This window comes from Passer domesticus, unplaced genomic scaffold (assembly GCF_036417665.1).
Source record: "Passer domesticus isolate bPasDom1 unplaced genomic scaffold, bPasDom1.hap1 HAP1_SCAFFOLD_37, whole genome shotgun sequence".
Taxonomy (NCBI): Eukaryota; Metazoa; Chordata; class Aves; order Passeriformes; family Passeridae; genus Passer; species Passer domesticus.
The window spans coordinates 479110-503114 of NW_026990149.1; the positions used below are offsets into that span (position 1 = coordinate 479110).

Consider the following 24005-nt stretch of genomic DNA (forward strand, 5'->3'; position numbering starts at 1 on the left):
TTCAGAAAGCATTCTCTGATGGGATTGCTGGCAGTGGGAGCCTTGAGTGTCACTGCAGAGAGCTGGATGCAGAGTGTGGGGAGCTGAGGCCATTTTGCCCACAGGATGTTGTGAGGGCTGGATCTGCTCAGCAGTGGCTCCGTGGCTGTTTCTGATGCTGTCTGTCCTGGCTGTCTTCTGCTGGCTGTGCTTGGTTTGCTCCCTGCTTGCCCAAGGGAGCTGCAGTGAGCTGCAGTGCAGAAGGAATCTGCTGGCCAGCTGTGGCCAGCCCTGATGGCTCTCTTTGTGTTGCAGTCCTTTCTCCGTGGCTCCGGCCGCAGGAGCTCTGGGCGCTGGTGACACCGTGCAGGTGACAGTGGGATTCCACGCGCTGACGGCCGGTGACCATTGCGGGTGCCTGGCAGTGTGCTGCAGCACAGGTGAGTGCTGGGCCTGCCCGGCCACAGGACAGCTCTGCACCACGGCTCCCTGCTGTCCCATCCCCTCCATTCCCTCCAGAGGTGCCTCCCCTGCTCAGCTTCACCCCAAAGCAAACGGAGAACTCCTTGCTGTTTGGGGGCTTGAGAAAGTGCATCCCCTCTAACAGGCTAAGATTTTGGACTCCTGTTTTGCTGGGAGTTGCTGAGTGGAGGAAGGAGGATCCCTGATTCTCCACTGCCATGTGGCTGTGCCTGGGTGAAGGTTTCTTTTATTCCTGGGTAGTGCTGTAGGTGAGCTCTCCATCAGATTCTCTGCAATGCAATGGATTTCTAGCAGACCTCTGTCCCATATGCTGCTTCTGCACTGGCTTGTCACAGACCCTTTTCTATGTGGCCCTTACACATATATGTAGTTTCTGTTTAACAACATTTTCAAGGCCTCAAGTTCCTTTTTTGTGACAAATCAAAACAAATTTTTCCTGTCCCCATTTCCCAGGCTGTTCATGCTGTTGCAAAGCTCTCACATCTATCTCCCATTTGATTTCTAGGCTGAGGAACCCCATTGAGTCTTCCTGCAGAAACTGCTCTGTACTTAGTAATCTTTCCTTTGTTCCCTTTTTATTAAATTGGAAATGCTGCTCTTGGTTTTTGACAGAACAATATAAAATATTGCAAGGCTGATGTGGTTGTGGGTTTGGACAGGGAGATGATGATGATACTGATGCTGATTTTCCTGGTGTTCATTTTGTAGTGGTTTGTCCTATTGCAGAGCCAGGCTGGTTGTGTTTCCTTGCCTATGTCCCCTCCTGCTGTGGGCTGTCACTTCACTTGTTCCTCTGGGCCTCCTTTTGCTGCCCACCTGCCCCCAGGCATATTTGCTGGTCAGCAGCAAGGGATGCAAGGGATCAGGAGAGACAGAAGTCTGGTGGGATGCCCGGGGAGGCCCTGGGCAAGGCAGGACTGAGCAGGGCTCCTCAGCGTCACCTGAAGGACTTTGGTGCAGAAATCCCGGTGATCTGAGTGGGTCACCAGAGCACATGGACCAACCCCACTGTACACACTGTCACCCTGGGGCCACAGCTCTACAAACATACTCAGAAATAAAGTGTTGAAGGAGCTGCCCAGGACATCCCCATGCTCTACACCCAGAGCTGTCAGGATGTGATCAATGGACTGATCCACAGAACTGCTCATTCAGCTAAAAACTGGGACACTTTCTTCTGTGACCTGTGGTTTGCTGCGTTCCTTGTGCTTCCATCAGCCAGTGAGCTGAGCAAAGACTCCCCTTTGCTTTGTTCCAGGTGAAGAAAGAATCCACACACACCTCAAAGGAGAAGCTGTGGATGTCAACGTTGGGTTGAGCACAAGTTCTGTGGAGATGGACAAGACTTTGATCACCAAGTCAAGCCACAGAACTGTGTTCATCCAAAACAGGAGTAACATCACAGCCCACTTCCAGTGGAAGGCTTTTCCTAGTGAGGAAGAAGAGGATGAAGAGAAGAGGAGGTTGGTTTGAAAGATGCATTTCAGTGAGATACATGGCCCAAGACTGAAAGGAACATGTGGCCTCAGGGGGGTCTTGGTGCTTTTGAATGGTTTAGGCCAAGTAAACCATCCCTGGCACCAGGGTGTGTGTCCCTGGGCTTCGGGAGCTCAGGACTCAGCATTCCAGTTCCATTTATACTCCAAGCATGGATGGCATTTTGGGAAGGAAAGGTTGATTGTGATGACTGGATTTCCTCAGGTTCTGATTGGCCTTTTGCCTCTCTCATCTTCTTCCTACATGACCTGGCCACATCCTTAAACAGTTCACCCTCTTTCCAAAGGTGATACACCCTCTTTTTTTCCCTTAGTTCCTTCAAAGGCTCCTTGCCCATCCAGGCTGGTTGTCTTCCCTGTCAGCTTGTCTTTCAGCACACAGGGGCAGTCTGTTCCTGTGCCTTCCAGACTTCTTTCTTGAAGCATGTCCATCCTTCGTGGAGCCCTTTGTTTTTAAGGGCTGTTTCCCAGGGTACTCTCCAAATCAGTCTCTTCAACAGGCCGAATCTGCCCTCCAGAAGGCCAGAGTGGAAGTTTTGTTGATGCCCCTCCTCGTTTCACCAAATATTGAGACCTCTATTATTTCCCCGTGACTGTAGCCCAGAGAGATGAAGGTGAACAGATGAAGTTCATTTAGCCATTAGGGAATTTCCTGGTGATATCCAGTACCTGGAGGCAGGGAGGCAGCAGACTGCCCTGTGGAATGGATCCAGTCAATAGACAGGGCCCTCAGCTCCCCTTAGAAGGGAGTCACCTACTGCCACTACCCTTCTTTTCTTCTCAGTACTTGAGGCTGTGCTCTGTCTGACAGACCAAGTGCAACTGGGAGACTCTCCAGACTGAATTTTTTTCTTTAGTGTCATCTGCCTGAGCCTCTGGAGCCCGGGCCTCATACCTGTCCTGTCAGGGCACCTGGGTAGGTGATGGGGGTCAGGATGGGATTTATTACCTGCCCAGTAGAGGCCCACTTCCATTCCCCAGTGTCTCCTAGGTCTCCTGCTTCTGCCTGATCCCAAGAAGGGCAGGGCTCCTGTGACTCCTGCTGAGCTTCTCTCAGGGTTGGACAGGTGTAACTCCACAACAATTTCTTTCTGTTTCACTCTCCCTAAGGCTCCTCATCCTTTCCACTTCTTCCTTGAGCTCTGCCACTGGACAAAGCAGACCATTCAGCTGCTCACACCACACTCAGGTGTCTTTTGCCCTGTCCTCTGATATTAACACCAGGCTCAGACCCTCCCTGCAGCCAGGGGCCTGGACAGCTGCGTCCTTCCTGGGGGGTTCTCTTTGAGTTCCTACACTCCTGCTGGCAGCAGCAGCAGCAGCAATGGCTTTTCATCATTTGTAAACCATAGCTGGGGAGGTGGGGGGAAAGCAGAAGGAAGAAAGAAAGAAGAAAAAAAAAAGGCAAGCACCTCACAACCAGCAAAAAGACCCAACCCACTACACAAGGAGGATGGGTGGCTGCACCCTTTCTGCTCAGCCTGTTTGTGCCAAGTGCCTCGCAAAAACTGAAAAATGCTGTGCCAAAAGTGCTGGGCCAAAAGTGCCATGGCAAGCCTCTGTTTGCTGTGGGCCAGATCACTTACACTCCCCAGAGCCATTTTAAATTGCCTGCAAAGGCCCAGGAGATCAACCCTTGCCCACCTGAATGGCTGGTGAGAGGGTCCTTTAGTGTCCTGGTCTTCTTGGTTTTGCACTGTTCTCGATCTCCTTGCTCAGTGTCTGACTTCCATACAAGCTCTGGGTGTTCAAAAGAAATGCCAGGACCTTCTCTGGCTACTTCCCTGGGCTGTTTATTTCCATTTTTTCCCACTTTCCTGCCTCAGCCTGGACCCCAGGGGATCCACTTTCCCCTGAGAAGCAGCTAGGTTTCCCCAAAATAAACTTCAACCTGGTTTTGGTTTTGGGGGGGTTTCTTTTGTAATTGCATCTGGTTTTGTGCCAGTTTGTGTCCTAGACTGCCACCAGGACATTTTGCTCTTCCTTCCTTCCAGTCTTAGGCATGGTTGTAGCTCCAAGGCCACTGTCCTGCTGTCAGAGCAGCTTTTGAGGTCTCAGAGCAGAGAGGACTTTTTGAGGAGAGGAGATCGTGCAGGATCCTTTCCCTCTCAGGACATTCTAGAACCATGCACTGGGATGGGAGCCAAAAAGCTCTGGATGATGAAAAGGTCTCTCCAAGAGTTTGCTGTCTCCCTCCTCCACAACAAAGTCCCTTCCCCTCTCAGAGCCTCTGTTTTCATGCATATAGAACCTTGAATGCCACTGAAGGGATTTGGTGCCTGAATTCATCAATTTCCTTTGGAAGTGCTCTGGGATGCTCTTGTGAAAGACAGAGTAGGGAACAGGGCAGGTCCAAAACGAACGAAACAAAGTGATGTTTGTGAAAAACAGCAATCACTTGTCTTAATTTTTTTAAATGTTTAATAGTAATAAAATAGTTATAAAGATAGTAATAAAAATTAGAGTAGTAACAATTTGGACAGTCAGAGTTAGGACAATAAAGGGACAATAAAAAAGCAAAGAATTACAGACATCTGGGTGCTCTGCTCTGCCACAGAACAAGTTTTGCTAACAAAGGATTAACCCTTAAAAGCAATAGCTTGTTGCATATTCATCTATCTCATACATGATGCAAACATTCTTTTCAAACAAAGGGTGTTTTCTGTTTATTGTCAACTTCTTCCCTCATCTTGTACATCAGTCATCTTGGTCCCTTGATGTCTGGTTCTCCCCAGTGAGGAGGCAATAATTCTTCTCTTGGGATTTTGGGTGTCTTGTTGCTCTTATCTCTCCTTGAACTAGTTAGAAAAAGGATCTTACACCACATAGTTTCTGTAGCCTAAAACTATATGCACCACACTACTTAAAACGATTAGTACAGCACTGTAAAAAAGGATTAATACAACATCACTTTCCAACATCACACATATAGTAATCAGTTTAATATTTGCAAAAAGCCAATAATATAATAGGCATTTTTCACAGTGCTGGTAACATGGAGCTGCAACCCAGCTCTGTCTCCCCTCCCCAGGGAACTCCTGCTCCATAATCTTTATCTGCCTCCCCCAGCAGCTCAGTGGGAGGAAAAGCCACTTGAAGTGGCTGGTGGATTGTCCCTCAGTTTTGGCAGAGGCTTTGAGCCAGGAGGTTCCCTTGAGGGATTCTGGCTTTGGAAAGCCCTCCTGAGCCTGCAGATGTGGAGTAAAACTACCTGCTGCGCCAGTGAGCAGCAAGTTATCCTGTGATCCCTCTGGGACCCCCAGGGCTTGGGGTCAGCCCTTGCTGGGGAGCGGCTGCTTGTGAGAAACAGCCACTCACTTTTCCTAAGTTTAGAAAGGTTGATTAAACCTTATCAAAAATACAACCGGAGACTGGATAGAGAAGATGTTACAGCTCTGGGAGCAAAGGATTTGCCCCACCCTGTGCTCGCCCACACAATGGAGGTTTTGCCTTTTAACCCTTTAGCCTCTCCCAAAATTCTGACCATCGACCCCTTCTTCGCTGTCCTGTGGTGGAGTTTACTTCCTCCAATCTTGATTGGAGGTCAGATGCCACCATGGTGACAAGCCGACCCTTCCAAATATCCCAACCCCAGCTGTCCCTTGATAACAACTCAGGGGGTAAAAAACCTTTTCTTAACCTATAAACATGGTATTGGTCTGTTAATGGTGAGAGTCAGTCGTGGCATTGCTCATCTGTCACACCGCTGCTCCTTCCCAGGTGCTTTGCTCTCCTGCACTCCCACTTCTCTCTGCAAATCTGTGGCTCATTAAACGAGCTGCTGGCTTTGTCTCTCCTCTGGCTGCAGGCAGTGTCTTATTCGGCAGTCACAGAGAGAGCTGCAGCAGGAAAAATTAATGGAGGAGAAAGAAACAGGGAAGGAGAAGGGCTCTTGTGAGGATCGTGCTGCCCTCCTGAGAGCCCCAGGGGAGATGGCAAAGGTGCACCCAGACCCCATGTTCTCTGATGACTTTTTTTTCATTGAGCCAATGGTAAGTGATAGCTGAGAACCTCATTTTCCTCCTCTTCCTCCTCCTCCTCCTCTCCCTCTTTCTCCTCCCACCCACTCCAACCCTGGCTGTGGTCACTTGGCAGATCCTCAGCTGGCCCCACATGCTGGGAGGGAGGACATGGAGTTTGTGGTGCAGCTGCAGAGCTCACCTAAAAACGCTGAAGTGCTAAAAGCATTTCTGCCCTGGAGGGTCAAGGCAGGGCTGGGAGCCTGACAAAGCCCAGCTCTGCTGCCAGGGCTGGAGCTCAGGGCACTCCGTGCGTGTCCTTGCAGTGTCACAGGGAGCAGTTCTTGTAGGGAGGGGCTGCCCCCACACGTGGGGCTCAGCAGAGGCTGTTGCAGCACTGCCAGCTCACACACTGACCTGAAGCTGGCAATGGTTGGCTGGGAAAAGGAGGCCAAACTCAGCCCAAGGTTAATCCCAGAAATGCCAATGGCCTCCTGTAACCACGCCTTGCACTATTTCTGAGTCTGCCTTCCAGTGTCATCTGTGAGCCTGGACACAAGGCTGGAAGGTTTCACTGGGCCTTTTGAGTTCTCCTGCACACAGGGACAGAAAACCTTTTCCTTTTCTGTTTCTGCAAGCAAACTGCCACGTGCTGCCATCAGCCAGAGCCCTGATTCTGAGCACTGGCATTGTGAGAGATGATGAACGCCTGGTGTCTGCACAATGCAAAATCCCTACTCCTCTTGGAGTAAAGCCCAGAATAATCCCAACCTCTGCTTTCTTTCAAAACAGCTTGACTAATGTTTGTATTTCAAGGAAGGGGCTCATGTTCTCTTCTTGGTTACTGCTATGGCCCATCTAAGGCCAAGAGGCAGCAGTGCACAGGGGCAGTTGCATCCCAGTGCAGCTGACAGCAGCATGATGTGAGCAAGAGCTTGTGTCAGAGCAGTAGGAATCTTGTGGAGAGTGGGAGCTGATCAGCTGAGCATTGAGAGCTTCCAGCGCTGTGTTGAGCTGCCTTTGGAGGGTTTCCTTGGGCTCCTTGTGTTGTTCACTCATCATTGATGCTCTAAACAAAGGCTCATAGGACTGTGGTTGAAAACAGGAAATGTGAAGTTAAAGAGAAATGTTTTGCTGTCTCTTTGTGTTGCAGGAGGGAGAAATTGGGCCGAATTGTTCGGCCGAAATCCAGGTGACCTTCAAACCCCTGGCAGCTCTGGAGTATGGAAGTGTGGCTTACTGCAGCATCTCAGGTGCAGCTCCTTTGCCCTGCTTCTCTCCCCCTCAGTGCAGCCATGGTGCAAGCCTGAGCCCACTGGGCTGGCCTGGCAGTGCTGGGAAGAGTCCCTGGTCAGCAGGGCAGTGCTGGCACATCCCCAGTGGCCCTGCAGCTCCCAGGGAGTGTCCCGTGCAAGGCCAGGGCTCAGAGTGCTGTGTCTGGGTTCCTGAACCCAGCACAGCCCTGACAGCGCAGGGAGAGGTTTTCATGCCATGCCTTTGCCAGCATTTCCTCAAAGGCCAGAGAGCTGCAGAGCAGAGCAGCTTCAGTGAACAAGCACTAAGCCCCTGCAGGCCCCTGGCCTCCAGGATGGCTCCACTGGACATGGATCCATCATCAGGTGGCAGGAGCTGGGTTAGAAATGTGTTCCCTGAGCCTGGCTCAGCTCCCACTGGCCAGACAGCACCAGAGCAGAGGTGGCTGAGCCCCACTGAGCCCAGGCTGTTGGTAGAAGGAGCAGCCTTGGCCAGCAGCTGCTTCTCTCCCTGTGTGGGAGCTGTCACCTTGCAGCTCTCCGTCTGTGGAAACAGCTCCAGTGTCTCACCACCCTCACAGGAAAAAATGTCATCCCTAATATCTAACCTAAATTTCCTTTCTTTCAATTTCTACCCATGACTCCTTGGCCTGCCACTCCAGGACCCCAGAGATGTTTGAAACTCAGCAAACTGGTGGCTCCCATTGGAAACCAGCCTGAGGAATGGGTTAGGAATTAGAAGTCAGCCCCAAGGGATATCTGCTGAGGGAAGAGAAGGGTCCATATCTTCTCCTGCAGCATCAGGAGCTGGTAGCATCCAGCTCAGAGTCAGGGACTAGCGCTGAGGCAGCCTGGAAAAGACAGTGTGACAGAGGGAATGCTTATACTGAAATGGACATCTCTCCCCAGGCCGTGAGAGCAGGCTGCCCCTGCAGCTCAGAGGGGAAGGCCAAGGACCCTTGGTTGAACTCAGCTGTGACACTCTGGAGCTTGGGGACATTTTTGTCAACACCCCCCATGTCTGTGAGGTGAGCAGCAGGGCTGGGGATGGATGCTGATGGCTCCTGAGGCAGCAGCAAGCCTGGTGGAGCTGTGGAATTCCTGCCAAGCTGGGCAGTTGTGAGCAGGGAATATTTGATGTGCTGGTCCAGTCTGGGGGGTCAGAAAGGTGTGTCTGTTGTTCATGAAGGCCCAGCCCCTGCTTTTGGGCAGCCTTCCTTAGGGATCAGCTGGGAGGCTTCCTGCAAAACAAGCCCTTGGCAGGTGAAACCAGCACTGGGTGCAAAAGCTGCATGTCCAGAGGCTTTTGTGGCAGTGCCAGACACAAGGCACCTTTGGACTGGGCTCTGCAGAAGCAGCTGGAACCAACTGGCTGCCTTTGAGCTTCAGTCCACTGCCAACAGCTTCCAGTCAGGGTCTCCTGCTCATTCCTGGAAGTCCCAGGAAAGCCTTGGGAGTTCTGTCCCTTGCTGGCAGTCACTCACTTCAGCCTTGGTGCATCTCTGGCTCTGGAAAGAGAAAAGTGGTCCTGGGAATAAAGAAAAGGATTTTTCTTCCTCTTTGCTTCCCCCACAATAATGCTAAGCTTGCAAAAAAACCACAAGAGAGCAACTGAAAAGAGGTAGAAAATGAGGCACTACATCAGGGCAGACACTTTCAAAAGCTTGGCTGGGGAAGAGAAAGACACCCTGAGTTTTCTCACCAAAAGATGGTGCTGTCTTTACCTTTTGATGCTGATGCCTCATTACCAATGTCTTCTTTCCATGGTGTGGGAAAAGGTGAATGAGTGGATGGTGCTGTTGGAGCTGTGCAGGCTGGGGCAGCAGCAGCTCAGTGCTGATTCACTAGGCAGCTGCAATCACCTCACGTTGCTCTCAGGGCCAGGTCTCCATGAGCAGGGTGATGCTGCCCAGAGGTGCACTGCTCTGTGTCCATGGGATAAGCCCAGGGTGATTGCAGTTCTGTGCAGCTGCCACTGCTTTGCATGAAAACCCAAAGGCACAACTTGTCCTCTTGTATCTTTTGACTTCTGCCATTCAGCAGCACAAAGCATCTTCTGCCTTTCCTGGCTGTTCATTGCATCCTTAGACAATAGCTCCCAAGAAGGGAAGATTCCACATGGATTTCCACTTTGCTTTCTTGCTGCTGCAGGTGAACCTGATCAACCAAGGAGCTCTTGATGCTCCCTTCAGCTGCATCCCTTCAGCCACAAAGGTGGGCTTGGGCTTCAAGTTGGCACCTCAGGAGGGCATCATTGCAGCAGGTGGGAGCCAGACTCTCCAGATCTCCTTCAGTGCCACCGTGTTGGGGAGGTTTGAGGAAGAATTCCGGTTCAGTGTGGCTGGATCTCCTACGCCTGCCATCCTGACCATCAAGTAAGGACCCTGGGAGCTTGGTGGGCACATCTGCAGCTGTCTCTGGGACATGCCCCACCTGCCTCCTGTTGGGATGGAGCAGAGAGAAAAGGTGTTTGCTGAGGTCTTCATCTCTGCTCTGATGCGGGCATTGCTTTAGTGGGAGGATGCCTCCTGCCTGTGTGGTACCTGGAGCTGGAATGACTCCTCCCTGCAGGGATCTCCCTCTGCCCTGGGCCATGGCAGGCAGTGGGATGGATCAGCTTTGGGCAGCAGCTGCTCTGGGATGTCCCAGCTGAACAAGGTGCAGGGCCCCCAGGGCTTTGGAGATGGGCCAGCCTGGGGCATTCTGCAGCAGCAGCAGTGCTTTTAAAAACTTCTGTCAATAATCCATGCCAGATGGGCAGCAGCAGCCTCACCTCACCTCTCATGGCCATGCTGTGGGGCACAAGCCGTGCTCCCAGCTGCTGTGCCCAGAGTGCTCTGGTGCCTCCTGTGCACAGCCAGGCAAGGGCTGATGTGGGAGTCAGGGAACTGTGCAGCAGGAACTGTGCCAAGGACTTGGGCATCATCCCCTGGGCTGGTGCCATGGCAAGAGATCATCCTGGCCCAGCACAAGGGACAAGGGGTGATGATAGGGGAGGCAGAGCTCAGTGCTCAGCACCACAGCAGCACGAGGCCCTGTCCCTGCCAGCCTGAGCCTTGTGCTGCTAGGATAATGCAGTGGGAGCAGGAGAGCTGAATGCTGGCTGCTCTGCAGCTTTGGAACTAGGCTGCTGCTCTTGGGAGGCAGTGGGGCAAGGCAGTGAAGAAATGAAAGCAATCTGCACTGGATTATAGCAGTAAGATAAGGGAGATGGATGAAAAAGAACAAGGAAGTTATTACTTTGCAAGAACAAAGTGGTGAGTAGGTCTGCCCCCAGTGGAGAAAGAATGATGATGGCTTTGTTTTTGGAGGAAAAGTGCTGCTTTTTTATTTTGGAGATCAAGAGGGAACCTTCCACCATCCAATAATTGATTCTCCTCTGTCCCTCCCCTAAACTGGTGATGGGATGTTTGTGCATCAGCAGCTTTCTCCTTGAGCGAGGGCAGGTGTCTCTTGTTGAGATGTGTGGAGCAGAGCCAGGGGCAGTCCTGTGAATCCAACAGAAGGCTCAGGTCACTGGGCCTGGATTTTTAACCACAAGGCAGAGTGGGCATGGATTGGCATCAGCCATGAAATCAACTGGGGAGTGTTGTGCAGCTTCAAGTGCTGCTTTCAGTGGGTGTTGGTGGCTTTTGCAGTGTGTCTGCTGAGTTCAAGGACAGGTGAGGTGCTGTGCTAGATTCAGGACCCCCTTGTTTGGTTGTTGAAGCTGTTGCTCTTGGCTGTGCCAGCTGCTGCACTGCTGACAAGCTGGTCCTTTCCTCTAGGATTCATCTGTGCCCTGTGTAGAAGTGTTGCTGCTCTTTTCAGAGGATGTTTGGGGCTGCCCTGGGTTCATGTGTCAGAACTGTGTCTGTAATGATGGTGTGGGTCAAACTCTGCTGAGAAAGCTCCTCCATGGGAACAGCAGTTCCAGCTAAGAAGTAGCAAAGCAGGAACCTGTGTCTGGCAGGGCTGGTTACAGAAGTTTGTGGGGACACCTTGATGTCCATCCCATTGCAGATGGGGAAAGTGAGGCCCGGAGCCACGTCTGGCTGTGTGTTCAGGGTCCTTCATGGGACCAGCAGCATCCCGGGGGCTTTTCCTGCCTGCCCTGTGCCCAGAGCCCATCAGTGGCTGTTGGCTGCTGGCCACTTGGCTTTAGCTGCCTCCTGTGCCCAGGGGCACTGTGCTGAGCACATGGTGTGTGCTGGTTTGAAAGGCACGGTGCCCTGACACCAGGTTGGTGCCCCCGAGCCACGACAGCCAGAGCTTTGCAATTCCTTGAATCAAGGCATTTCCTGCTCTGTCCTCGCCATGCAGGGGCAGCGTCACTGGACCGAGTTTGCACTTCGACCTCCCTGAGCTCGACTTCGGGGACATCTCCTTTGGTGAGTGCTGCCTGGGCTGGGACACAGCGGGAAGGATCTGTGCCTTCCGAGAGAAAAGCATCCCTCCCTCCTGCTCTGCCCCAGCAGCCTCTTCAGGGTGGGAACTGCAGGGCTGCTGGTGCCGCAGGGAGCATTTGGCCATTGTCAGATCAAACAGAAGCAAGGCATAGAAAGTCAGGATTTTCTGGTGTCTCTGTCCTGCTTGAAAAGACAGATGTCTGCCAAGGAAGGTGGGAATCTTCCTGGAATGGAAAGATGAGCCCCTCCCTCCAAATGATGATACTTTGAAATGACAGGGCTCCCGGGCAAAACTGTGGGAAAAGGAATAACAGTTCTTTCCTAGACTATATCAGGAGAGCCCAGAGAACAAGAGCAGACGTTTGCCAGCTGCCAAGTCCCGTTTTTGTCCTTTGGTGCAGTGAGGATCCCAGCAGGAGGAGCTGTGGGCTCTGGCAGGGCAGTGATCCCCTGCCAGCCGGCAGCGGCAGGGAAGGAGGGAAGGAGGGAAATGCTCCTTTTGCAGAGGGACAGAGGGCAGGGGGATGTGGGCAGTGGCTCAGAGCAGCAGGCAGCAGCGGGGAAGGCAGGCAGGGTGGGTGCCAGGCTGAGCTGCAGCCAGGGCAGTGCCGGGGCCAAGCACACAACCTCCCGCAGCAGCACGCGGCCGAGCTCCATCCCCGAGCGGGAGGAAGGGAAGCTCCGCTCCCTGCCCAGCCTCAGCTCCCACTGCACAGCGCCCACGGCATCACGCCACAGCTGCCAAAAACCCCCAAGGGAAAAGCCCACCCCCAGAGCCAAAACCCCCAAAACCCCTATTCCCCTTCCCAGACCAAGGGGAGCATTCACTACCAAGCCTAAGCCCAGAACAAGGAACTTTTTAAGGAAACTACTTGCCTTTCCTGAGCTGCTTCTGTCCCCCCCTACATCACCATGGAGGCACTTGTCAAGTTGCCTTTTTGAAGAAATGAAACAAGAAAGGCAAGAGATGGAACTATGGTTCTGAACCAGGAGATCGATCCTGCTGGATCTGCTTTCATTCCTAAGGTCTCTTCAGCTGAAGGCAGCTGTTGTATCTTTGCTTCTTTGGAACTGTTGACTGTTGTCTGCATGCGGTGAGCTCAGTCTCATTGGAGGTTTTGCCATCTGTGTTTGTCCTTGTTGTGCCTCTCTTGCCTCCCTGCTGGAGTCACTGCTGGAGCTGGCAGTGCTCACTGGGATGGGCACAGAGAAGCTCTGGGCTGCAGCTGCAGTTGTTTTTTCTCCCCATCTGTGTTCCAGTGCCTCTTGGTGAGCAGGCCCAGGGAGAAGTCTCCTCCCCAAAGAGCTGGCCAGCCCAGCCAGATGTCCACTGCAGAGCAGCTTGTGGCTGCTCTCCAGGCTCTGCAGGACATCCCCACCATGAGTAGCTACATCTCTGGCTTTCCAGCATGGAAAGCAAATCCCAGAGCTCCAGTGGGGTAAAGCCTTGCAGGCAGCAATCCCAGTGAGCAGCATGGGTGTGATGTCCCCGTTTGTTGGGTGAGGCGGGACCTGGTTCCTCATTGCCAATCTCCAAGCAAGGCTTGGGTGTGCCCCCAGTTGAGTGGGCTCTGAGCTGTCTCGTGCTCAGTCTGTTTGGCCCAAACCAAGAGACGCCTTTAGGATCCTGCAGAGAGAAGCTGCATTGAGGTGCTTTGCCTCACGTTCTAGTTCCTGATTCCATCATCTCTTCTGCTGTAGCTTCTTCTCAATGCTGACTCACTGTTTATCTATCTTGAAAAGGGTGGGAGTGTTGGCAGGCTGAACAGGGAATTTGACAGCTTGAATTCTCAGAGGAAATGCTCGGTCTGGGTGCACACTCATCACTGGGAGATCACTGGTGCTGGTTTGGGGCAGGTGAGGCAGCTCCTCCTCATCGCCAAGAGAGAAACTTGCAGTGTTCAGCAGGGCTAGGAGTGGGCATTTTCAAGGCTGCAGTCTGCAATCTGTGTCAAAGGGAACTGAGTGACGATTCATTCCTCATGCAGCTTCTGGGTGAGCTGTAGTTCAGATAATCCAGAGCTAAACTCCAGTGCCACTTTCATTGTGCCAGGCCATTCCCAGCAGGAGTCAGGCCACAATGGGAGCCTCAATGGATGTTGGTGTCCTTTCCTAGGCTTTCCCTACACCCAGCGCTGCCGGCTCACTAACAGCTCCCCGGTGCCCGTGACGTTCCAGCTCCGCATGTCGTTCGATGGCACGCAGCCGGCTGTGGACAGCGTGGATCAGATCCGCTGCCACAGTGACCCAGCCTGGAGGAAGGGCGTTCACTTGTATGTGGAGCCCCGGGAGTTTACCATCACTCCCAGCCAAGGGACCATCCTGCCCCAGGGACACCAGGACATCCAGGTACGGGCAGAGTGCAGCCAGAGACGCTTCAGCACCAGGGCTGCAGCTGCACTGGAGCGTGGGAGGGCTTTAGCTCTGCTGCCGGCTTTGAGCATGGTGTGAGTGAGAGATCTGCACTGCTCTGAGGCCTCTGCTAGCTGCCTTACTCGGGATGTTCCTCAAGGAGCACTGTTTTCTTTCCAAAATCATATGCTGAGGTCACATACCATATGGTCAAGGCCAGAAGTCACTCTTGGGTTCTTGAGAGCCATTTATTTGATTGCAAGTGGGCAGAGCAAAGATGAGGGCAAAAGGTGGCTGTTAGAGAGATGTCATTTTAGAAAGCAGTTAGCTTTTCTTCTTGGTCTGATTTCCCCTCTCCTGGGGAGCAGAAGGATTTGTGTTCACGGCAGGAATCTCCAGTGGGGACAAAAAACTCTGCAGCCATGAACTGCCCAGCACCTGCTGGGCCACACTTTGCCCTCAGCTTCCTGCTGTAAAGCTGAACTCGTTGTGTTCAAGTCAGATTTCTTCTGCTTTTATGTCATTGTAGTCAGATGAGAAATTGGGCCTTAATTTGAATACAGTGGTTCATAGAGCTTTAGTCTAATGTTTTAATGTAGCTGAGCTATGCCCTGATAGCAAGGTGTGTTTAACACATCTGCTATTGCCAGAAGGCTTTTGTTGCTTTGAGACTGTGCTCTACACATGGAGCAGCAGCAGAATTAAGACAAAATCTTCCCTCAAGGGCTGGAGGATATCACACGTGGATAATGAGCTTTTGTATGGAAGAATTTCCTGTTCTTCTCTTCCACCAGGTGACCCTGTGTTCCAACTCGGTGATGGAGTTCTACAGGAAAATGCTGGTGGATCTGGAGGGTTTTGGCAAGGGAGTGGCATCATTGGTCATCACAGCCAGGTACCAGCCCTTGCCTGGCCTCCCCCAGCCCCTGCCTTGCCCAGGCTTTGCTGGCTGCAGCTGCCAAGGAGAAGTGCTGGTTCATGAGCTCATGTTGTGCCAGCTGGGCATGAGAAGAGCAGAGCTTGGACAGCAGCCTGTGGTGAAAAGCAGCCCTGCTCCCAGCCCAGCAGGGTCCTGGGCCCTTTTCTGAAGGCACCAGGAATGAGATCATTTCTTGGCCTGGCTTTTGGTGCTTGAGGTGGAACAAATTTCCCCAGGGCCTCCTCTCCTTCTTGCTGCAAGAGGTGGAGTTGTGCTGGGTGCGAGCACCGTGCACTGGTTTGGGACACAGCAAGCAGCCTGCTGAGAGCCAGGCTCTGGTTCTGTTCATGAGGGCACGTGGCAGGGGGGAAGTGGCTGTCAGCAAGAGTGCTGAGGGCAAGGTCTCAGGAGGGGAAAGCAGCCCTTGGTGTGGCAGCTCAGCTCTAGATTTTCTCCTTCCCTCTGCTTCCCACTCTGAGCTTGAATGTTCTCAGGGTTGAGATCAAGGGTGGTTGTTGCTGCAGCAGAATTCCATCCTGCTGTGCTGCTGTGGGTGTCAGTGGAATGCCAGGAGGGATGCAGTTCCCTGGTGCTGTTCCCTCTCCCATGCAGAGCCATCCAGGCAGTGCCTGGGCTGGCATTTTGTCAAGCAGGTGGGCTGGGGACAGTCAGTGCCTGGAGCTGTGGAGGGAAGGAGCCAGGGAGCTGTAGGGCCTGGGAGGGGCTGATCAGCCACTCTGGAGGGCAGCTGGTGTCTCGTGCCCTCCAAGGCTGGGGCAAGCAGCTGAGTTCCCAGGCAGGGCAACAGCACCATGGCAGAGAAGGGAGTAATTTTTCCTGGGATACTGGAGTTGTGTGTTCCTTGAGCATTAGTGAGCTCTGATCCTTGTTGGGAAGGCTCCCCCAGAGCTCATGGGTCACTGGGAGTGTTACAGGAGTCCTTGCAAGCCTTCCTGGGGAAAGGAGGGGCTGAGGCAGCTGTGGGACAAAGTGCTCTGCCTGGGGCACTTGGCAGCCTCTGGCTGCTGCCTCTCAGGGTTTGCCCCTCCTTGACAAGACCTGTTGGAGTGGGAAGACGTAGAAGGCAATTTATCACTGCAGGGCTGTTCAATGCCCATTTGACAGTGACCAATGTGTTATGCTCTGTTTTACAATCTTTGCGGGTAAATGTTCTCCATTCTCTCAGTATCTCTGATTCCCCTGGGCTCATCTCTTTGTCCAGATGTCTTGTTCCTAAGCTGCAAGTGTCCCCCCATGTGCTGCAGTATGATGAGTGCCTCCTGAAGGTGCCCTACGAGAAGAAGTTCATCATTAGGAATCCCAGCCACCTGCCTGGCTGCTACGGGCTTATTGAACAGGTTTGGCATCCCATCCACCTCCCCCTCTCAAATATTATTGAGGAGCTTATTCGGGGGAAAAAGGGTTTGGACGTGACCTTGTTGGTTTCTATTCATTCTTAAAGATCTGCTGAGAACAGGATCCTACCCGAATGTAAACTTGAGGATGCAGTTTAACCTGCTGAGGGAACAGTTGATGTTCTAGTCTTCAGGGTGTTTTCTTGTGGGAGATCTTGGAGGGCTGTGAAAGCTGCTGCATCCACAGACACCAGTGCCTGTGCTGGCAGTCTCCTTGCAGGATCCCCTGGGAATGCTAAGCCTACAATTCTTGCATCTTGTTTGTGCCTTTTACCTTTGTCCTGGGCATTTTTAAACACGTGTGTCAGTTGCTGTTGCGGTGGATATTAGGGAGTGTAAAGTTTCTTCAGAGGTGCCTCTGAAGCTGCATTTCATTGTGTCTCTTTCAGAAACGCAAGGAGGACTCTGCTGTGCTCTACTCCAGCCCCAAGCCCTGTGGGATTGTCCAGCCTCACAGCACTGCAGAGATCCCAGTGCTGGTGGAAGTGCAAGCGCTGGGCACGCATCGCACCAATGTTCTCATCGGCGTGTTCGGGGATGAGAGAAACCCACTGGTGAGTGCAAGGGAGATGTGTGCCTCTGTGCAGCTGCTCCTGGCAGGCTGCAAAGGGCACAGGGATTCTGCCGGGGAAAACAGGCACAGGCTGCTGTGGAGAAGGCCAGGAGGGATGGGTGGCACAAACAGCTCGTGCCTCACGGGTGGTAATCTCAGTGTCTGGCACAGAACGTCGTTGGTCTGAGCTGGAATCCAGGGTCACTTTAGTGCATTACTCTTGAAAATGCTGTTAACTTTGGAAACATCTGTTTGAAAATGGCATCTCTCTGAGCGCAAAAGAGGATGTCAGAAGACTTCTGGGAACCTTGAGCTTTCTGTAAAAAAAAGGAAGGCTGGCATTTCAAGAGTGGTTGCAAGGATTGAAACTTAGATTAAAACATAAGGAAATGACAATGGCAAATTCCCTGAATGGCACCAAACATCTGAACCTGGGCCATTGTGGCACTGCATGTAAATCAGTGAACAGGAAGGACAGGCAATGCAGGCTGTGCCAGGGAGCATGAAGTTTGACAGAACAGTTTCTTTCAACTCTGAGGCTGCTTACCTTAAAGAGGAGGGTTTCTCCCCACCAGAGGAACCAGTTGTTTAACTGTCAGCCTGGCCATAACTAGAGACTTCTTGCAAAGCTTTTACCTTTGGGCCAATCCTTTGTAGTTTGAAAGGTTCTCTTACCTTGATCCTTTTAAATTTGGAGGTGAACATGTAATTATCTTTTTCTTTTTTCCCAAAAGCCCAGCATTTCAGCTGGAGAGTGGTAGCTGTCCCTAAAGAAATACCTTGAGCAGGGATGAGCTCTTTAAGGTTTTTTAGTTTTCCCTGTTGTGGTTTGTTTGGGTTTTTTTTTTACCTCTTTCTTGCCTGCTTCCTGGGACAGAGAAAAAAATTATGGAGCTCTGGACGGCTGGCAGAAACCTCCCCAAGCCCAAGGCTGATGGAGTCTGGCAGGATCCCAGCACTACAGCCGATGTATGTATGTCTGTATGCATGGGGAATGCCACCTGAGTCCCCTGGGAGTGTTGGAAAATGTCAGCCAAGCCCCCAGCAGTGTCAGGGAAACATTCCTGATAAATACCTGGTGGAGCTGCAGAGTTTCTGGCGTTGGGCCCTGGGGGGGCTGTGTTGGCTGTGTTGGCTGTCTCTGCCCCTGGATGTCTCAAATCTGCCCTTTTTGCTTGCCTTCTCTGTCTTTTCCTCTCCCACTGTGCTTTTTGCATGCCCACAAGGTGTTCATCCCTGTCCTCTGCAGTTCCTCAGTGCAAGCAGTTGCAGCTGCTGCAGCAGCTCAGGGTCATTCCTGGGCTGCCTTTAGAGCAGACCTGCTCCAGCCTGGATTGGGAAGGGCTGGATCAAAGCATTTCTCAGTTCAAGGTGCCAGCAGCCAGCCAGGGGCTGCATCCTGAGCAGGAGCTGCTGGTGCAGGTGTCCCTCCCTCCCACTGCAGGTCTCTGTTCACAGTTACCTTCTTTTCCAGAGATGAGCTTCACCCACCTAAATTCAATCCCCAACCACCAAAGGAGATGAGAACATGTTTGGATTGCCCAGCGTCTCGATGGAGGCACTTCAAGGCTGGAAAGCAGGAGGCAGCCACAGCCCTGACTGAAGAGCAGGATTTGACCCAGTCTTCAGGAGCAGAGGTAGATTTTCTTGTACACCTACTGCTTGTGCTGCCTCCTTAGCCTGCCACCAGCAAGTCATGCTCCTGCTGAGCTCCCTTTTTGCTGCCCTGCTGTCCTGTGCCCTGACAGTGGCTGGGCAGCAGGGCCAGTGGCTGGACATGGGGGAGTGGCAGGGAGAAATAGGAGAGTTTTCCTTGGAGAAGCTCACTCAGATCCTACAGGCCTGTGTTGAGTGTGGCATTTTTTGCCTTGTTGCCTTCCCAATGCAAGATGAGGCTTTTATCTGCATCATGATGGGAAGAGCTGCAGCTTCCTTGCCACAGCAAGCTGGGATGAGTCCTGATCTCCATGTGCCCTCTTCCCAGCCCAGCCAGACTCCCTGTTTGCAGGTCTCTGCTGTCACCCGAGAGCTGCTCTTGCACTGCTGGCCCTGAAGCTGTCTTACAAACTGGGACTTGGCAAAGTGGCTGTTTCTTCCTGCAGGCGTAGGGAATGGCTTGTTTTTCAGGTGCCACCACAAGCTCCTGCAAACCCTCACCTCCCAGCAGGCCTGGAGGGATTCAGGTGCTGCGTGGGCGCACCGCACACTGCCCTGGAAGCGGAGAAGGGAAGAGGGAATCTGTCTCCCTTGCACACTGGCAGTGTGGCAAGCAGGGCTGGAGCTGCCAGTGCCACTGGTGGCCCTGAGCATTGGCCACAGAGGGGCCTCCCATCCCTGCAGGCCCAGCACAAAGTGCTGCTGGAGCAGCTGGTTGTTGGAGAGGCCGTGCAGGACACGTTGTGGGGCTGCCCAAGGACACTGTGCAGCACCTATGGAGGGCACTGCTCCCCCTGCAACTCCTCAGGTGGTCCAGAGGAAGGTTTTGCAGGAGCTTTTGCTGTAGCACCTTGAGGAAGCAGCATTTAAATCAGAGAGAGAGGGGAAGAGCCTCAGGAGTCAGATGAGCTGGGCTGGGAGTCCTTTGCTCAGCTCCAAGAGCTCTCACTCTGAGTCTCCTCCTTTTCTAAAAGCAGTAAGTTTTGAAACTTTTTCAAGGCAAGTTGTGCATCAGAGAGAATTTCTAGTGCCAGGAGACATCCCAGTTCACTTTCATGTCATGTACTCATGAATGCATTGACCCGTGAGGATGGGAGAAGATTTTCCCCATGGTCCCTGCACTGGTCAGTGGCATGGATGCAGGATGAGATCAGGGTGATTCTGGCAGTGTTTGGGGAATAGGCCCCTCTGGCTGCAGCTGCACTTTGCTCCAAGGTGCTCTTCTGCATCCATTTCCATGCTCAACAGCTCCATCTCTCCTGTCTTCCATGCAGGCTTCCAGTATCCTGCCAGTGTCAGGTGTGCTGCAGCCAGGAGAGAGCCAGCAGGTCTCCTTGCCCTTCTCTGGCCACCTCAACAGCATCTCCAGTGCCACGGCGCTGTGCCACGTGGAGGGAGGCCCCAGCTCCGAGGTGCTGGTGCCCGGGGAGGCCTCACGTGTCAGCTGCTCCCCGAGCCCCCAGGAGATCAACTGTGGCTCTGAGGCACCTCTCAGGGAGAGGTGAGTAAGCCTGCCATGGGTTCCTGCTCTCCATGGGTTACTGTCCCTGCAGGGCTTCCCTGCTCCAAGGACTCTGAGCTCAGAGGTGCTGCATAGCAAAGGCCAGAAGCAGCACAGGGATGGCCACTCTTAGCTCCCTGGCTCCCAAGAGAGGAAGCACCTTCTTCTGTTGGGACAGAGCATCTTCTTCTCTAGTTTAGTGGTGAGCCCTCCTGGCTCAGATGCTGCCTGCAGGGAGCTGGGCTCTGGCCCTGCCTTGGCACTGCCTCTAGAGGTGTCTTTAGCTCCATGGTGTTGAGTCACATCTTCTTCATCATCTCCCTTCTTCACCAAAACAGTGGGATTGTGGTATGGGCAGGCGTGGGGCACACACCAAACCTTGGTTTGGGTGCTGGTGCTGCCACAGATGAAGTCCTTGCAGTGCTGATCTGCCAGGGTTCTCCTGATGGTGGGACAGCAGCCATAAAAGCTCCTGTCCTTGAGGCTCCCCTTCAGCTGCAGCAGTGGGCAAGCACAGGAGAAGCTCTGCTCCAGCAAGGCAGCCCAGCTCAGGACACACAGGCAAAGTGTGCAGCTGGGAGTGGGGGCTGCTTAAAGCAAGCCTGTGCATCAGGACTTCCTTCAGGCCAGGCTGAAGTTGGTTTCATGGGGAGGAGAGGGACGAGGCTGCTTCAGATGGTTTCCATGGCAGACAGCACCAGCTGGCTTGGTCACAGCTGGCTTCCAGCAGGAAATCTGGCTGACAAGAGCCTGTCTTGCAGGAGAGCAGTTCCTGCAGCCTTTGCTTTCTGACTGATGGGATTATTCTCATTTAGGATCAGGCTATGAGTCATTAATACCGAGGCTCACGGACAGAGACTCTCTAACTCGTTAAAGTTAGAAAGTGGTATGTTTATTAACCCCGGTGGGCAGCACCAGAGTCGTCCCTACAAGGCGTGACCGTGCTGTACAAGGTTCTTTGCCCTCTCTTTATTTCCCAGGATCTTACACACAATACATGTGCACAACCCCAGCACCTCCCCTCCCCGCTCCGTATTAAAATGAGGTCATTAGTCCTTCACACCTGTGCAATTCTTTTCTGGAATTGGGTTGGTGGTCTCAAATTGGGCCAGTGGTCTTAAGGGATGAAGTCAGGAATGTCTTCATCAGGTCTCTGTGACCCTCTGGCACCATCCAAGGTCCCCTGCTTAGTGACTGATTGACATAAAGCCCAGGTGCTAACCATTGTTCTACGGGTTTCAGTATGTTCTTCTAACAGTTCACTTACTCCACTTCCTTCTATCAAGAAGCTCATCATGGTAAACAATATAACAATCAGCTCTGGCTTAAGCATCTAATCATCATTAACCTATGATCTACCTGTCTAACTGACATCCTGATCAATGTGAATTGCTTCTAAGCCTCAGCTGAAATCTGAACTCTTTAAATTCTTGCTTCAGCTCTGCCCAGGGAGAAGGGAGCTGAATGAGCTGAGTAAGAATTGCAGGAGAGATCAGCAGACGTTGGCACTCTGTGCTCTGCTTGAAACTGGGAAGTCAAGAGACAAAGGGCGTTTTCAGGCACAGCGCAGAGAGCTGGTGGATCAGCCTTTGGCAGTGGGCTGGAGGTGTCTGGCTGTGCCTGGAGAGGGAGCTTGCACAGTCAAGCCCTTCTGATGGCAAGGCTCAGGTTTGGCTGGTCCTGGAGGTGCCCTTCCACCACTGCCCTCCCTTGGGATGTTCCCAACCTCTGTGGGTTGAGGAGAATTCACGGAAATGGTCTGGCGCTGCTGCCTGGCCTCAGGGTCAAGGAATGAAGTGCAGGGCCAGCCAGGACGAGTGAGCCCAAGGTTCTGGTGGTGACTCTCAGCCATGTTTTCTGTTTTGTCTGCAGAAGGGAGCTGAAGCGGCCGTCTCCAAAGCTTGAGGAGGAGGCAAAAGCCTTGGCGGAGGAAGAGAGGCAGAAGGAGAAAGAGAAGCAGAAGAAAGAAAAGAAGGGTGTCTCTGTGGGGAAGGAACCTCCAAAAGCAGAGAAGGGGAAAACCAAACCCCCAGAGAAGAAGGAAAGCAAAGCCCCAGAGAACAAGGACACCAAAATCCCACCAAGGGAGGAAATCAAAGAACCAGAGAAGATGGAAAACAAACTTCCAGAAAAGAAAAACAAACATCCAGAAAAGAAAGAAACCAGATTCCCAGAGAGGAAGGAAAGCAAGGCCCCAGAGAAAAAGAACACAAAAGCATTAGAGAGGAAGGAAACTAAATTCCCTGAGAAGAAGGAAACCAAAGGTCCAGAGAGGACGGAAAGCAAACTCCCAGAAAAGAAATACAAACCTCCAGAAAAGAAGGAAACCAAATTCCCAGAGAGGAAGGAAAGCAAGGCCCCAGTGAAGAAGGACACCAAAGCATTAGAGAGGAAGGAAACCAAATTCCCAGAGAAGAAGGAAAACAAACTCCCAGAAAATAAATACAAACTTCCAGAAACGAGGGAAACCAAATTCCCAGAGAGGAAGGAAACCAAAGTCCCGGAGACGAAGGAAATCAAAAGCCCAAAGAAGGAAAGCAAAGCCACAGAGAAGAAGGAAATGAAAAGCCCAGAGAAGAAGGAAAGCAAAGCCCTAGTAAAGAGGGAAATCAGAATTCTAAAGAAGGAAACCAAATCTCCAGAGAAGAGAAGCAAACCTCCAGAAAAGAAGGAAACCAAATTCCCAGAGAGGAAGGAAATCAAAATCCCAGAGAAGGAAATCAAAGCACCAAAAAAGAAGGAACCCAAAGCCCCAAAGAAGGGGGAAGCCAAAGCCTGAAAGGAGGGAGGAACCAAAATCCCAGAGAACCCAGCTGAGCTGGAGAAGAACTCTTTATTTTATTCACACAACTTATTTTATACAGTTTGACAAACCTAATGTGCCACTTTAGTTAGTTAATAGATTTCTTCTTATTAGTTATGCCAGTTATTGTGTTGGATAATAACATATATTTTACTTGTGCATCAAATCTCTCTGTTGTATTCTTTGTATTGTTACCTATTCTCTTCACTGATTCTCATGGGACAAATCCCTTGTTCTTGCAGGTGCATTTGTTTTTCACCCTCAGATCAGATTGTTCACCAAGTCTCATTCTCAAAATAACTTCACATGGGAACTTGTGACTGCTTAGCTGCACTTAGAAGAGATGACAGGCCAGTTGTTAATATAGCAGAACAAGGCCTGATTTCATAAGGCCTTTCTTTTATCATTATTCTACCTGTCTCTGACATCTCCCCCTTTTTGTTCATTTAAAAAAGGCTCCTATGTTCTGATGTTGAAACAGCTCGCTCTTGGGAGGGTATGATCTCATGAAGGTTATCACTGGTTATCTGTTAGATGTGGGATAAGATACATAAAAGACCAATTCCAATCAACAAAACTTACCCAATTCTGTCAAGTCATTGACACAGGGTTTTGCAGCATGAGCAAACAAAAGAATAATGTCCAATGTCTGTTAGGGAAATGGAAAGAAATGACCATTGTTTCCAATTAGCTGAGAAGTAGGAGAAGGTCCATTAGCTGGAAATGTTGATCTTGGACATCACTGAATGTCCTCCTGGCAGCTGGAACAGGGAAGAACTGAAGAAGGTTGGGAGGAGCACTGTCCCATGATGATGCCATGAGGCTTTTGTTGGCCAATTGCCTCTGTCAGTTTCCAGGCACAGCTGTGTCTTGGCAGTCCTACTCCTGTTCCTGTTCTGGCCACAAAGGCTGCAAGGGGATGAGGTTATTTCTCTTTCCACTGGGCTTCATTTCTTCAGAGCTGACCAGTATCTGATGGAATGAACAGGTGACTGCTTTGAGCTGTTGGTGATAAAACACAGGCATCTCTTCTCCTGAAGTTAATGAATCAATTAGGCTTCCCTGTGGGACACTCCATTGGGATTTAGATGGGATGACCTTTTTTCCAAGTTTCTAATGTAAATATTGCATGATTCAAAATGTTAGTCGTCCAAATTTCTCATGTACATATTGCATTATTTGAATGTTCTTAAGGCATTCATTCCTCTTCTTTTTTGTTTTTTAAGAATGAGATGCATGTCTTTTGTT

At 51.7% G+C, this 24005-nt stretch overlaps 1 protein-coding gene across 1 annotated transcript in view; it reads left to right on the plus strand.

Moving 5' to 3' along the window:
* The window catches only part of LOC135292503 (hydrocephalus-inducing protein-like), a 267908-nt gene extending 247950 nt beyond the window's left edge, over positions 1–19958 (plus strand). Inside the window, exons 17-18 of the mRNA XM_064406700.1 lie at positions 18272–18434; positions 19728–19958. Coding sequence (XP_064262770.1) covers positions 18272–18434; positions 19728–19958 — 394 coding nt within the window. The remainder of the gene's footprint in view (positions 1–18271; positions 18435–19727) is intronic.
* Positions 19959–24005: the final 4047 nt, after the last annotated feature.